Source organism: Athene noctua, chromosome 7 (genome assembly GCF_965140245.1).
Source record: "Athene noctua chromosome 7, bAthNoc1.hap1.1, whole genome shotgun sequence".
Taxonomy (NCBI): Eukaryota; Metazoa; Chordata; class Aves; order Strigiformes; family Strigidae; genus Athene; species Athene noctua.
Window position 1 is genome coordinate 7,994,443 of NC_134043.1, and position 13,990 is coordinate 8,008,432.

The following is a 13,990-nucleotide window of genomic DNA, read 5'->3' on the forward strand; positions in this document are numbered from 1 at the left end:
AAACTCATGGAGTTTGGGTGTTCAACTTAGATTTTTTTATTCCTTCAATAACTGGCGGAAGAGTATTAAGAATGTTCTCGTCTGATTGTGTGATTAGGATTTTATATTGCTTTGTTAATGAAAAAAAGGATTATGTACAAAAATTTATATGTATCCCTGTCTTAAAGATCTTAACACATCAAGAATAAGTATCATTAAATAATGACGGTATATAATGAGTATGATTCTTGCAGGGTATGCACATTAATTAATTGCCATGCAGAGTGCTGCAATCACCCATTCAGTCACAGGTTAAGGTAATTAAATACTGTTCTTGCTATTGGAGAAGTTCCAGGCCTTGGTACCCAAAGATGCAACACTGCATTCTCACTAACTTGTGTCATTTGTAAAAAAACCTGAAGAATTAATCCAATTAAAATATATTGAAGGAATTACAATGTATTTTCCTCTTAAATCCATTTAAACATCTGTGAAGATCAAATATGCTGAAGGAAAAGAATATTATATCAGAATGCAGTTGCCTGCCTTCTGCTCTGAAATTTAATTAAAACAATCTGGTTGAAAAATTGTGCATTTAAGTAGCTCAATGCTTGCATGTAGATATTTAAATAAAAAAGGTCAACAGAAGTCTTGCGAACCTGAGGATGATAAATATTGTTAAAGCTATTTTATCTAGGTCCTCTTTTCCTCTTACATGAAAACCTGGTATTCCTGAGGCCTAAACCTGTGAGCTAATGTCTACTTCAGCTTCCAATGTCCAGCAGACTTCTATGGAATGTATTTGGAGAGCAACAGAGCACAGATCCAAATGCAATAGCTAGGAAAACATATAATTAACCTGCACAGACCACGGGTTTTTTTGTTTTGTTTTTTTGACACTGTAAAGGACAAAGCCTTGTTTGTGGTCGAACAGAGGCTGGTATCAGCAGGAACTGCTGCTGTTCAACATCCTTCAGGTTCAGCCTATGACAAAAGGACAGTTATGGACACAGCTACAGAAACAAATTCTGTCTAATACTATTTTTCCTGGAGTGTTCTAAGACTGAAGAGAAGCATGGTGAAACCACACGTAGCAAACGATCCCATGGGAATGGAGACGAGACTGTAAGGGCTCATCAGTATTTTTCAGACTAGTATAAAATCCTTCCAGGAGGAGGATGCCTGTGCATTGGACACCAGACAATCAGGATAAACCTATTTCAATCAATAGTCTATAAAGTAAACCATCTTTCCATTCCTATAGAGGGACAAAGCAGATAGAACATTCATATTTCAACACTTAGTATCCAACCTGACTTTAAGGAAGTATTTTTAAGGAACAGAACATTAAACCATACTGTTGCTAAACACTAGCATTTATTTTGACAGTGACAATGACGCACAAAGTATTACCCACACAAATACATTATTTCTCCACCTACAACCATATTGTCCAAATTGTTTCTGATTAATAAGTTTCCAGTGGTGTAGGCGGCAGCTAAAACGTACAAGTCCCCACACAGACCCTTTTCATCCTATCACAACATTTACAAAGCATCAGTGCATGTGCTTGCCGTGCTGAGCTGAAGTGTGGTAAAGGGAAATGTTGCCTTTTATTGGGCATCAACAAAATTCTGTTTAAATTCTGGTTTAAGATTCTTTTAAATTCTGTTTATTGGACATAATGAAGACTGAAATGTAATGCATAGAGGTCATAATTTTCTCAGTTCTTTCTTCCCGGGAATCAAGTTCTGATAACATGACATTGATTATTCTTCATCGATTCTTATCAGAACTGCAAAAGATTAAATCCTTCCTTTTTTTATGAAAGCAGGGATTTCAGAGTTTTTAAAAGACAATTTAAATCCTCAAACGCACAGAAATACCTGTGCATACTCATTTCCAGCACCCTTGCTTTTCTCTTGGAAATAACAGTAGACTGTAATATACCTGTCAAATTTTTCATCTGTGTCATTGCACATGGAAATAGAAATATCCCTAAGGATTCAGCGTTGCTTCTGAAGTTTTGTCTCTTTAATATCTTCATAATTATTCAAATTGTTTTCTTTTAAGACCCAGAAATTCCAGAGCATTTCCAGCCTTGAGTTTATCCTGTAAAAACAACACATATATGTATCTTTGTGTGTGCTTAACTCATATTTCACTTAAATGTTTTTAATGGTCCTTTCAAATGAACTGCTGCAAAGAGACTGAAGGGCCTCTTCCAGTCTTTGCAGAAATCAATGTACTACACTGATTTTTCAGTGCTTTATCTCAGGTCTAAAACCAGAGGATTAAAAAGGAGGGAAAAAACCCCAAATATAAAGATAATACCTTCAGTTTATTGTCAAAATCTTCCATTGAATCAATCAATTTTCCAGGTTCCAGTTCCCCCAGTGGAAAAGGGTAATCTGTTCCCAAAATAACTTTGTCCTGGTAATAAAAAAAAAAAAGTTATACATTTTGTAGTAATATTAAACAATATAGTTGCACGTGCTTTCAGGAATTTATAATAAACCACAGGAAATCACATGTATATATTGGAATGATTAATTACAAAAGTGAATATGAAGATCATCTTTGGGTTCCAACTTTCACTAGGAAAAAAACAAAGCTTGAAAACAACGACTCAGGAGTTTATAGTGTGAATTTAAGTTTGAAAAAAGTACAGGGTTCTTGTTAATCGTTTTTGTGGTGTCTAACCAAAGTTTGGTGTATTTTTATTCTGACACAGAAAGTTCAAAATGCAAATCCCACGCCCCTGGGAGTAAGTGTATATTGCTCAGAGAATACAACACAAATGGTAATTTCTTACTCAGACTGATTTTCTGTACTGTGGTGCTGGTTTGAACTGTAACAAAAAGGCATCTATTGTTCTCCTACACTACTCATACTGCTTCTGCAAGTAGGTTGCCTAAAATGCAGTGATTAATCTTGGTTAAGTGTTGCCGTAATTCAATGGCCAATAAAGGATACACAGAATTCTTCTGGTTTTGACTTACTTTTTGGTTTTTTTTTTTTTCATGCTCATTGCATGCTCTGCATTGTCGTGTGTAGTCCAAAATTAGTATGAGAATTTTTGACACATTTCATTAAGAATCTCAGGAAATCCCCACCAAACTCAGAGAAGATGCTTGGATTTGCATCCTTGAATTTGAAATTTTTGACTACACAGACACACACAGACACACAAACTTAAAATTATATATATGTGAAAAGAACATGTAATAAAAAATAAAAACCAATCAAAATTATCTTTTGTGTGATACTTTAAAAGCTGTAATAATAGCAATGTGATACTACTTAAAGCATGGTACAATGTAGAATTACCACAAACACTTAAATAAAGTAGTTAATTTAATTTAACTAGTATTCAGCTTCAGATAACAAAACCAAAATCTCATTTACAAAATTTCATATATTTTTGGAAATCTGTAATTTTTTAAAAATGTCATTGCCTTTAACTGGATTGGATATTAGCTGTGCATTTGAAACACATATCTGAGAATATGAGTGACATGATATGATTTGTTTCTGAAAGCAAGTCAGTGAAAAAAAATTCAATAAAAATCAGTATGCATCCTTCCTGTTGTCAGAGATGAAAAGAAATAGGCGGATCCTCAATAGGTCCGCATTGTTATAGGTTCATTTTCCACACTGGAATGATATTTCCCCATTTTATCTACCTTGGAGAGTGAATACCACCAACTCTCTGGATTTTATCAAAACTCTATTTTCCTTTAAGCTTCATATCCTGACATGAATATTTGAAAACCACACTTTTCATTAAAAATACATGTTTTGAAATGTCTCATGAATTTGGAGTCAAGCTCATGGTTTTGGGGCACTTGTTATAATATTTGAACTCAGTTACCAATACTGAAATAGGATGAAGAGAACACAATTCAGTTATTTTATGAAATGATTCGTTCTTATTTGCCAAATGCTGCTTTATTATTATTTTTTTACCTCCAGTAGATGTCACCCGAGAGTCTCTGAAAGAATCTATACAAAACATAGGAAATCCAAACAGAAGATAACACATTCTATTGTTCTGTCCTATATTGTTGTATTATTATTTATTATAGAAGTCTTGCCATAATATTACAATAGGGAAATTTACACCCTCCGTATGCTAAATCAAGTTCTGAGTGTAGATTAAACAAAATATATTTGGATGTGTGTGCTTTTAGGCAGCTAAATACATTCTTTTATTTATAATATTCAATCTGATACCAAGCCACTTTCTTCAGATACGAGAAAAAAATATATGCCATGTACAAAAACCACCCAAACCAATCAACATACTAGGTTTATATGAGAAAATGCATTTCTAAGCAAAGGAGAAGGAAACCCAGTAGTTGCCCAGCTGTTTAGTAGTCAAGGTTAAGTAAGCCAGGAAGGTTCATATAATACATTCTTGTTTACATCTCCTATATACCAAAGCAGAAAGAAATCCTACACCCCCACTGGAATAATATATATTATTTCAAATATATATTTCTTTTCCTCTAATTTAAAGTGTTTCACAGCTAATTATGTGATATATTCATTAGTAGTAAAACGAAGAGTTGTAAATTAGGAAGCAAAATTTAGAAGCAGCATTATTGCTCTGCTACTAGTGATATTAAGCTATTCATTTAAACTCCTTGAGCTTCAGTTTTGTATCCATCTATAAAAAGGGGATTGCAATACCTGTCTTTAGCAACCAGCCTCAGAGAAATCCTGTGAAGTCTCTGCAAATAAATAATACTCCTAGCGTAATATATGTATTATTATATTATTCCAAAGTATATCAACAAAGTCAGTTTTCCCTAGAGGACTTACAGTTCATTACCTTAATTAGTGCATCTCTCCTTTTAGAAAGGTAAATATGGCTAATGATTAACCTCAGTGGACCCTTCTACTCAACAGAACTTTTTTCACCATAATAGGGACCTGGATCTTAAAATGAATCTCAAAGAGCATCAAGCATGAGTTTATCCTCTTTTATTAGTAAAAGTTGTATTTGCCTTGAATCTCACCTTCTTTCCTACTGTCAGGATGCATCTCAAAACAAGGCCAGATTGCTACAGCCAGTTCAGCTCCAACTTCTGGCCAGAGGGTGTTTTACCCCTGGGAGATGGCTCCTGGGGAATCACCACGGGGAAGTTTTTGCAGAGATATACTGAATCATTTAATCCCCTGACAGCCCAGTTCTTCACTTTTTATAGCCAGCATCATTAGGGGTTTTGTGTTTATTTATATTCACTTCATGCTATCTCATCATGAGGGGAACGAAGGACTCAGAATTTTATAAGACTGCAAATTTGCTGTTCTCAGAAATGTGTATTTCTGCTTCTTTTAACTAGAATAGGCTCCAATTAACCTGCACCCAAAACTAAGGGATGAAGTTAAATGTACATGACTCATCACAGCTGTCACTGGATTTTAATATTCATAAGCTCAAAGCCAACACATTCCATTCTGATGCCAGGTCATGGCTGTTCCCTCAGGACCTGAAGCCATGCCTAAGCACATCTTTACACACGCTGATGCCCTTCCTGCACGGCTTTTAGCAATACTCTAGAGAGCTGTCCTATTTCAAACCTTCAGCTTATAAAGTTACAGTGTCATCCTCAAGACCCAATCACATTGTTTTTAGCACACCATTTATTCATCTTATATGTATTATTCTGCCAACACATGACTGCACTGAAAACACTGAGGTATTTGGTGGTTTTTTAAGCATTTGACTCATGGAATGGTATTATGTGAGAATATCAAATTTCAATAGAAAAAAAGGAGACTTTTTAATCTTCCTGGTTATAAAGTTGGAAAATGTGATGTGAATGTTTTTTTTCAAGGATAAGACGCATTTGCTGGGAAAAAGAGGAAGAAAATTTACTTTTTTTTTTTTCAAGTTCTGTTAAAAGTATTTAAGTTTTTGGGATCTGACTCATGACATTTCAGCACTGGGGTTCCACCTGATATCACATTGCTTGAGCTCACAATATTCAGAGGAGAATTAAACAAAATACCAACATCCTGTGTAGTAACTGGTCAAATTTACTGAGTTAAGAAACTATTTTCAGAAGTCTGTTGACAAAATAAACAAGACATCAGAATGGCTATTGCTGAGTGACTTTGAGATTATCGAGCTAGAATCCATAACCTACCTCTCCTCAAACAACTAAATTTCAGTTGCAAAGAATAATCATGATTCAGGGCCAGAGTCTGTGTCTTGCTTCTTTGGAAGAAAAGTAGAGAAGTTACAGTTCAAGTATGGTGCAAAGACAGCAGCATTCCCACAACAGCCACAGCTTAGAGCAGCCTTGAGATGTAAAGCTAACTTCTTACTCTGAGGCAGAACTGCTCCAAGACTTGCATTCTATACAAGTTAAAACAGAAAAAAAAATTGTCAGTAATAAACATCCTGTTGTACTTTCTGTCCTGCCTTGCTCTTGACATCTATAGCTCAGCTTAAAACCAGAACCAGTCCAGAAAAAAGAATCTGTGGGTCTCAGTCATGCCGAGTCACACAGCTTCTAATTCACCGAGGTCTTTCTAACAATGGCAAAACACGTCTCCCAACATTTTGAAATGGAAAAAAAAAAGAGAAACAAGCAAGTGATCTTGTCTCCTTGGCAATAAAAAAGGAGTCTGATCACCTAAACATGGCAATTTAAAATTCAAGAGTCAGACTTATCCCTGTTATATTATAACTGCATGTAGAACAAGAATATACTTAGGATGAACATGGTCTAGATTTGGGGAGGCTCTCAGAAAAGGTGACAATTGGAGGCAAGTGCTGAACTGTTACTCTGTCTTTGGGTATCTTGTAAAATGGAAGTGCACATCGCATCTGGTAAAATTTTTACATCTATTGTAAAAACTACTTAAAGCCACTTTATTACTGTAAGCTACAGTTAGATTCAAAAGGTAACACACAGTAAAACGTCCTGGACTGCTGACCACGATGTATTTAGAGGTTGGTAACAGCAATTAACAGAAATCAGTACTGGGTGGAGCCCTAGTATTTTGTTAGTAAGCTATCTGGTGCCTAAAACTTCATCCCTTATACAGAGACCTCTCCGTCAGTGTTCATTAGGCCTAGCACTGCCAAAAAAACCCCCCCTAGAACATGTCTGTATGTACAGAAAAAACTTGGCAAATGCCACCCAAATTAATACCCACTGATAAGAACTTTCCAATACTAACAGCTTATTAGCAGATCTTTTGACAAGTAAACTGACCTGTGTTTTATCTTACTTGTTTCTAATGGAACTAGGCTGCATGGTAGTTTCTTTACACATTTTACAGGGCTCCTGCCATAAATCTACTTTTCGTTCATGGTGGATTTAAGAAAGAAGTATTCTCTCTCCTCTCCTTAGAGCCATAGTGTTATTGTATGTGTACATATCTTTATATTTAAAAAAAACTTTCTATAGGTTTTTTTCAAGGTGTAGTTGTGCTGTCACATTGTTGAATTTTTCATGAATCTCAAATGCAGTTTTCCTAAAAGACATGAGTACTGTAAGGCTGCAGGCAGAAGTACTGTCTCAAAGCTAGAGATTTTCTGTGCACCACAGACTGAAAACCCATGGATTTCAAAGGTTTGAGACCAGGGCTCAGAGTACCATGATAAAGAAAGCAAAAGTTCTGCATTATTTTTGGCTGGCCTTGGCAAGTCACTTCTGTATCAGTTCTAGTACAGATTTATTGCAGTAACCTGTTCAGACTGTTAGAGATGAAAATGGGAAATCAGCAGTATCTTTTCTGTAGAGAGAAAGAAAACATTCAGCTTTGCTGTTTTTGTGAACCTGGTCATAGAAGAGGTCCTGATAACAGCAACAGCCTCACATGTGAAATGAGAAAAATACTATGTGAGCCTAGAAATTAATGCACAGGAAACAGGAATACAGTTGTTGAGACAAGAAAATCAATGTCAGAACTTGCACTTCTATTTTTGACATCTGGTAGGTATCTGCCTGCCAGCTGCACAAACTCCATGAGGTCCAGAGATCACAGAATTGTCTAGGTTGGAAAAGACCTTGAAGATCATCCAGTCCAACTATTGACCTAACACTGACAGTTCCCAACTACACCAGATCCTTCAGTGCTGTGTTGACCCTACTCTTAAACACCTCCAGGGATGGGGACTCCACCACCTCCCTGGCAGCCCATTCCAACATGTAACTACCCATTCTGGAAAGAAATGCTTCCTAATATCCAGTCTAAACCTTCCCTGGCACAAATGGAGACCATTCCTTCTTGTCCTGTCGCTTAGTACTAGTTTAAAGAGACTCATCCCCAGCTCTCTGCACCCTCCTTTCAGGGAGCTGTAGAAGGCGATGAGGTCTCCCCTCAGCCTCCTCTTCTCCAGACTAAATCCCCCCAGTTCCCTCAGCTGCCCCCCATACGACCTGTGCTCCAGATCCTGCACCAGCTCCGTTGCCCTTCTCTGGACACGCTCGAGTCATTCAATGGCCTTTTTGGAGTGAGGGGCCCAAAACTGAACACAGGAATCGAGGTGCTGGCTCACCAGTGCCGAGTACAGGGGTCAGATCCCTTCCCTGTCCCTGCTGGCCACGCTATTGCTGACACAAGCCAGGATGCCATTGGCCTTCTTGGCCACCTGGGCACACTGCTGGCTCCTGTTCAGCCGGCTGTCAATCCACATCCCAGGTCCTTGTCTGACTGGCAGCTCTCCAGCCACTCCTCCCCCAGCCTGTAGCGCTGCTGGGGGTTGTTGTGGCCCAAGGGCAGCCCCTGGCATTTGCCCTTATGGAAACTCCTCCAGCTGGCCTCAGCCCATGGCTCCAGCCTGTCCAGGTCTCTCTGCAGAGCCTCCCTACCCTCCAGCAGATCAACACTCCCGCCCAACTTGGTGTCATCTGCAAACTGACTGAGGGTGCACTCGATCACCTCATCTAGATGGTGTGGCCAAACAGGAGTGGCCCCAACACTCCAAACAGGAGTGGCCCCAACACCGAGCCTTGGGGGACACCACTTGTGACCGGCCACCAACTGGATTTAACTACATTCACCACCACTCTTTGGGCCCGGCCGTCCAGCCAGTTTTTTACCCAGCAAAGTGTGTGCCCATCCAAGCCATGACCAGCCAATTTTGCCACAAGAATGATGTGGGACAGAAACACAGATCTCTCGTTGATTTGTGGTGATCTATTGGAAGTTGGCATGAGTGATGCCATCTTCAACCCCTTCCCGAGCATATACTAGTGAGAAGGAGTTGTTTGAATGTTTTTGGATTTTTCTGTCCCATGCTGTACCCTATTTAAGCAGGTTGCTAAACTACAGAGATTCCTTCACTCTAACAATTTTAATATTTCTGCAAACCATTATGTTTAATGTACTCTCCAGGATCCTCACAAAAACTTTATTACTGACTTTTTTTTTGCCTATAACTTCCCAAGTGGAAATACAATTTGATTTTTTCAACTATACTGTTGAATTTGAAAATTAAGCCATTTGAAAACAAGGCTTCAAATGAAGCAGTCTTTGCTTGCAGTCCCATCCTGAACAACCTTACACAAGGAACGAGCCTCACTCAACTAAGGTTCACAGTGCCTGAGTTCCTGGATTAAAACCACCATTTCAATAACTCCATATAGTAAAAACATTATCAACGTGGCAGAAGCCCATCAGGTTCTGATTTTACTGGATGAATATGCTGTCTTCTTCCTACTTTTTTCTTCTCTTCCCCTTTTGCTATTTCATAAAGAATTAAATAAAGAATGACTTGCCTGCTTCTGGAAGCATTAACACTCACCTCTCCTATTACACTTGTTAGCAGCCTTAGTGCACCACGATCATGGACAAGAGAGTCTGTGTAAAATGAACCAAGGTATTTTCTTGGATCCACCTTATTATCCACTGCACACAAATCAGGGCGCATGTTGAATCCATGGGAGATTCGCCCCACTGTGTATGGAAAAGCTCCACCTGCAAGAAAATTTTAGTAACAGAAGCTGAAAATATGAAGGAGGAAAAAAAGCCACATTATCAACAGATATCTGCAAGTTTTACTGTCAGCTATTTGACAGAAACTGCTCTGCACCAGCAATTTTTTATTCCTTCCCCTTCATTAGCTTCTTTCCCCACCATTTTCCCCAGTTCTTACTACTGCGATGCCCAGATTCCTCCTGCTGCTTCCTTAACCCTTTCCCCAAACCATCTCCTGTCTCCCCTTCCTCCTCATTTCCCTTAAAGGCTATTGTAACAGTTCAAACGCTGGCTGAAACAGGCTAGAGAGTGTTCATACAAGCAGCCAATCTGATAGATTAGGGTAACAGTACTCAGCTGGTGGCAGGCTTAAAGTGGTGACCCTATTAGCTGGCATAGCAGAAAATACAGTTGTACCACGCTGAACTAAAGAGTTTCACGTGGTGTATTACTCACCTCCATGTGCAAAGCAAACTTTCAGCTTAGGAAATTTTTCAAAAATTCCTCCCATAATCATGGAGCAAATGGCTATGGTTGTTTCTGCAGGCATGCCTAAGAACAAAAAAGAAATCCTATTGTATGACAGCTTTATTTTTTATTTTCCAATTTGAATTTTAAATGTTATCTTCATTTTCTTCAATTAGCCTTGAGCCTACTGAAACAATAATAGTTACAGAGCAGCTGCCAAAGGTTCCACATTATTTCAATTAGAGGAACATGGAACTGAACATTAATTAACTGAAATGAGGACACAGAACTAGAAGCTGAGATCTGAATTCTAAGCCTGGTTTTTATCCTACACCACTAGGACAGCTGACAGGCAGGTTGGGTATGTCCTGAGCTGCACAGTACAGGCCTGATTCCAGAGTTATCCTAGCTCAAAGACAAGTCTGGGATGTGCCAGGTTCTCTTCTCACCTATGCTTCTGGGTTTGTTTTGTGTGGAAAGTGGGGCAGATATGTTGGTGGATATTCCAACACAGATTTGGGGCTTAGTTATGACATCGTGCCAGTTCCTACAGTTTAGAAATAACCTGTCTCTCTCTTTGCCACTGGGTAACTTGGATGCCCAGTGTTAGGAACATAACAGCAATTTAGGTTCCTATACCAGGCCTCAGTTTCTGAGCACACCTAACAAACATAGTTAGAATATCAGGCCATTCAGGTGCCTAAATTCAGACATCCAGCTTGAAATTACGAACTGAGTTCCTTTCATCTATGGAGGAAACAATATCTTCCCAGCTCAAAAGGTCGTCCTTCATTAATGTTTTACCATACACTCAGATGCAAAGCCTTATTAGGCTTAGTAGGAAAATCTTTTAATTATACTTTGTTAAGTAAATGCAATAATTTTAGTCCCTTTTTAAAAATGTGTTGTTGAGCTGGCTCTGATTAAGCTTAATTGATATTGCTTTAAGATAATGCACTGGTGATTGGGACACTAAGATTTTCCAGTATATATTGCAGAATGTCTATTTTATGTATATTGTGTATGTTTTTCAGATCATCTCTATTGGAGGCAGTGCAAAACCATGCAAAACAAAACAATGTAAAACAGAATAAGTGAGGGTGGAATGAGGTCTGAACATCTCTAGGAAGCAGTATAGCCTACCTCCTGTTATTCAATGTTGTTCTGATTTACCTAGCAGGTAGGGAAATAAACAAAAACTAGATAATTCACTATGTCTACAGGGAGCTTTCAAAGCACATGTTGTTTCAACTACAGTTGATGTGAACTTAGATTTATTTCCTCTCTGATCAACCTATTTCTAGGAAATAATCCAAGAAATTCTAGGAAGTAATGTTTGGTTTTGCCGACTCCTTCATTTACTTGCATTATTTTTGAGAAGCTCTATTTCAGAGACAATTCACTTTTCCCTAGACATCTGCTCTTTGTATTTAGGACAAAAGAGAATACTAGATTCTGTTGCTAGTCTGAATAATTTTAGGTATTTAAAAGTTAGACAAATGAAACAAGCTTAAAAACAAATGACTGCTGAATTTATACAACAGATTTAATTGTAGTACTTGATTTAAAAAAAAAAAAAAGATTGATAGAAAAATCATGTAGTTTTTCTCTGTACTAGTACCTTTGCAACAATCTTCTTGGCAAAGTCCAGTGACAGTTCATAAATCTGGATTATGCAAAGTAAATACACGCTCACCTATTAGCCAGGGAAACCAGTATTTGGACATCCTTCCATCTATCTGCATGTCCCAGGGATGCACAAAGAGACAGCAATTCAATTGTTCAGCAGCCTGCAGCAAAAATAAAAAAATCTAAATCTTGACTAATCATACCAAAATGCATCTCGGTTCTTAGCCATGCTTTAAAGATTACCTGCAAAACTGTACTAATAATGAAAAAAGGTCCAGAAGTAAGAACAACAAGCAACAGTTGGTTATATTTATGCCTTTGGACCATATCCTGAAGTCCTCATTCAGTTTCAAAGTTCTTTTTGAGACTACAGGATTGGAAACACTGACGATAACATCTTTTTAGTAAGCCAAGTGTTCCTCAGATTCATGTGGTATAAACCTGCTTTTTTAGCTGTGTTTGTCAGCCATCCTGCAGAATAAAACTTGGTTCAAACTAGAATTCTTTTGGTTTCATTATACATATGAGGATGAATTCTTGTAATGTTTTATAGAACCATTTTAGGATGGTTTTGCAGAATTGTTCCAGCTGCATTAAGGAATTTTCATTGCTGTTGCACTACATTTGTCCCCTTTGGCCTTCTGCTGGTCTTAAAATATAAGTTAAAACTATTCCTAATCCCCCCTAAGAGTTTGAAATCTAGCTGTATTCTGATCAATAATCCACCTCCACTCAAGTATATTAATTTTTCTAAAACTACTGATATCTTTGGAAAGGGAAACAAGAACAATATAGGATGCTCATTCTGACTGTGTAATTTAATTATGTGCTTAAATTTAAATATATAGTCAAGTCATTCATATGCTTAACCAGAATTTAACAGCCTCATTTTGTCAGATGTATTTCTGGACCTCATCTTGTTGCTAAGGAGATTATCACACATTTGAAAAATTTGGGTTTATTTACCCATACATGCATAAATAAAGCTGCAACTTTTGGATTGTAGGGAGTAATTGCCATCTACATTTGTAACTAAAAATAGCAATTCAATAACTGGCTTGCTAGATTGATAAAGTTCATTATGAAATATGGCTTAATTTCACAATCTTTATTATCCAGGGATGTTTCTAGAAGTGATAGACGTTACTTCCTACACATAAACTGAAGAATGTACAGTATAAGAGAGAGAGACCAGTACAACAGAGGGATCTCAGTATGAGAGAGATGTCGAGTTACTGGAGAGAGTCCAAAGATGATGAAGGGACTGGAGCATCTCTCCAATAAGGCAACACTGAGAGAGCTGGGACTGTTTTGCCCCAAGAAATGAAGGTTCAGCAGGGATCTCATCAATGTATATAAAGACCTGAAGGGAGGGTGTAAAGAAGATGGAGCCAGGCTCCTTTTTGTGGTGCCCTGTGAGACGACCAGAGACAATGGGCACAAACTGAAACACAGGAAGTTCCCTCTGAACACCAGGAAACACTTAAAGTATGTTTCAGAATGTTTTATATTGTATTATTGTCATTATATCTTATAATGAATTATTGTGTATAATTAAAGCTGAATCTCTCTGATCAGTAAGCGGATTAAAAGGCTCAATTGTTTTAATGTATCTATAAATTTAGTTGATGACTATGTCTCAAGATATTTTTTAGACAGAACTCCATATCAGAGAATTCCCCAAAATAAGGAAAGAAACATTTACTCACGGCATAAATATCATACAATTCTGGTGCATTCAGGTCCCACTCATTGACATGAGATCCTATTTGTACTCCTGGAAATCCAAGTTCATTCACACAGCGATGCATTTCCTTCACAGCCAGGTCTGGAGCTTGCAAAGGTAATGTACCCAAGCCGATAAACCTCTTGGGGTACTTTTTTACTGTAGCAGCTAAGTCATTATTTAATATCTGGGCTAGATCTAAAGTATCCTGAGGTTTGGCCTGGTAAGATATTAAGCAGAATA

General features: G+C 37.8%; 1 protein-coding gene across 4 annotated transcripts in view; it reads right to left on the reverse strand.

Moving 5' to 3' along the window:
* Nucleotides 1–1,376: 1,376 nt before the first annotated feature.
* Nucleotides 1,377–13,990, reverse strand: part of ACMSD (aminocarboxymuconate semialdehyde decarboxylase) — a 48,705-nt gene continuing 36,091 nt past the window's right edge. For 2 of the 4 annotated variants that reach the window (XM_074910356.1, XM_074910352.1), the window contains 6 exons: nucleotides 13,731–13,967; nucleotides 12,089–12,182; nucleotides 10,381–10,476; nucleotides 9,752–9,924; nucleotides 2,314–2,412; nucleotides 1,377–2,091 (listed from right to left, as the gene is read on the reverse strand). In XM_074910356.1, the coding sequence (XP_074766457.1) occupies nucleotides 2,029–2,091; nucleotides 2,314–2,412; nucleotides 9,752–9,924; nucleotides 10,381–10,476; nucleotides 12,089–12,182; nucleotides 13,731–13,967 (762 nt within the window). In that variant the 3' untranslated portion in view covers nucleotides 1,377–2,028. Of the gene's footprint in view, nucleotides 2,092–2,313; nucleotides 2,413–6,137; nucleotides 6,350–9,751; nucleotides 9,925–10,380; nucleotides 10,477–12,088; nucleotides 12,183–13,730; nucleotides 13,968–13,990 lie in introns of those variants that run through there. The other 2 variants (XM_074910354.1, XM_074910353.1) reach the window with 1 other exon arrangement.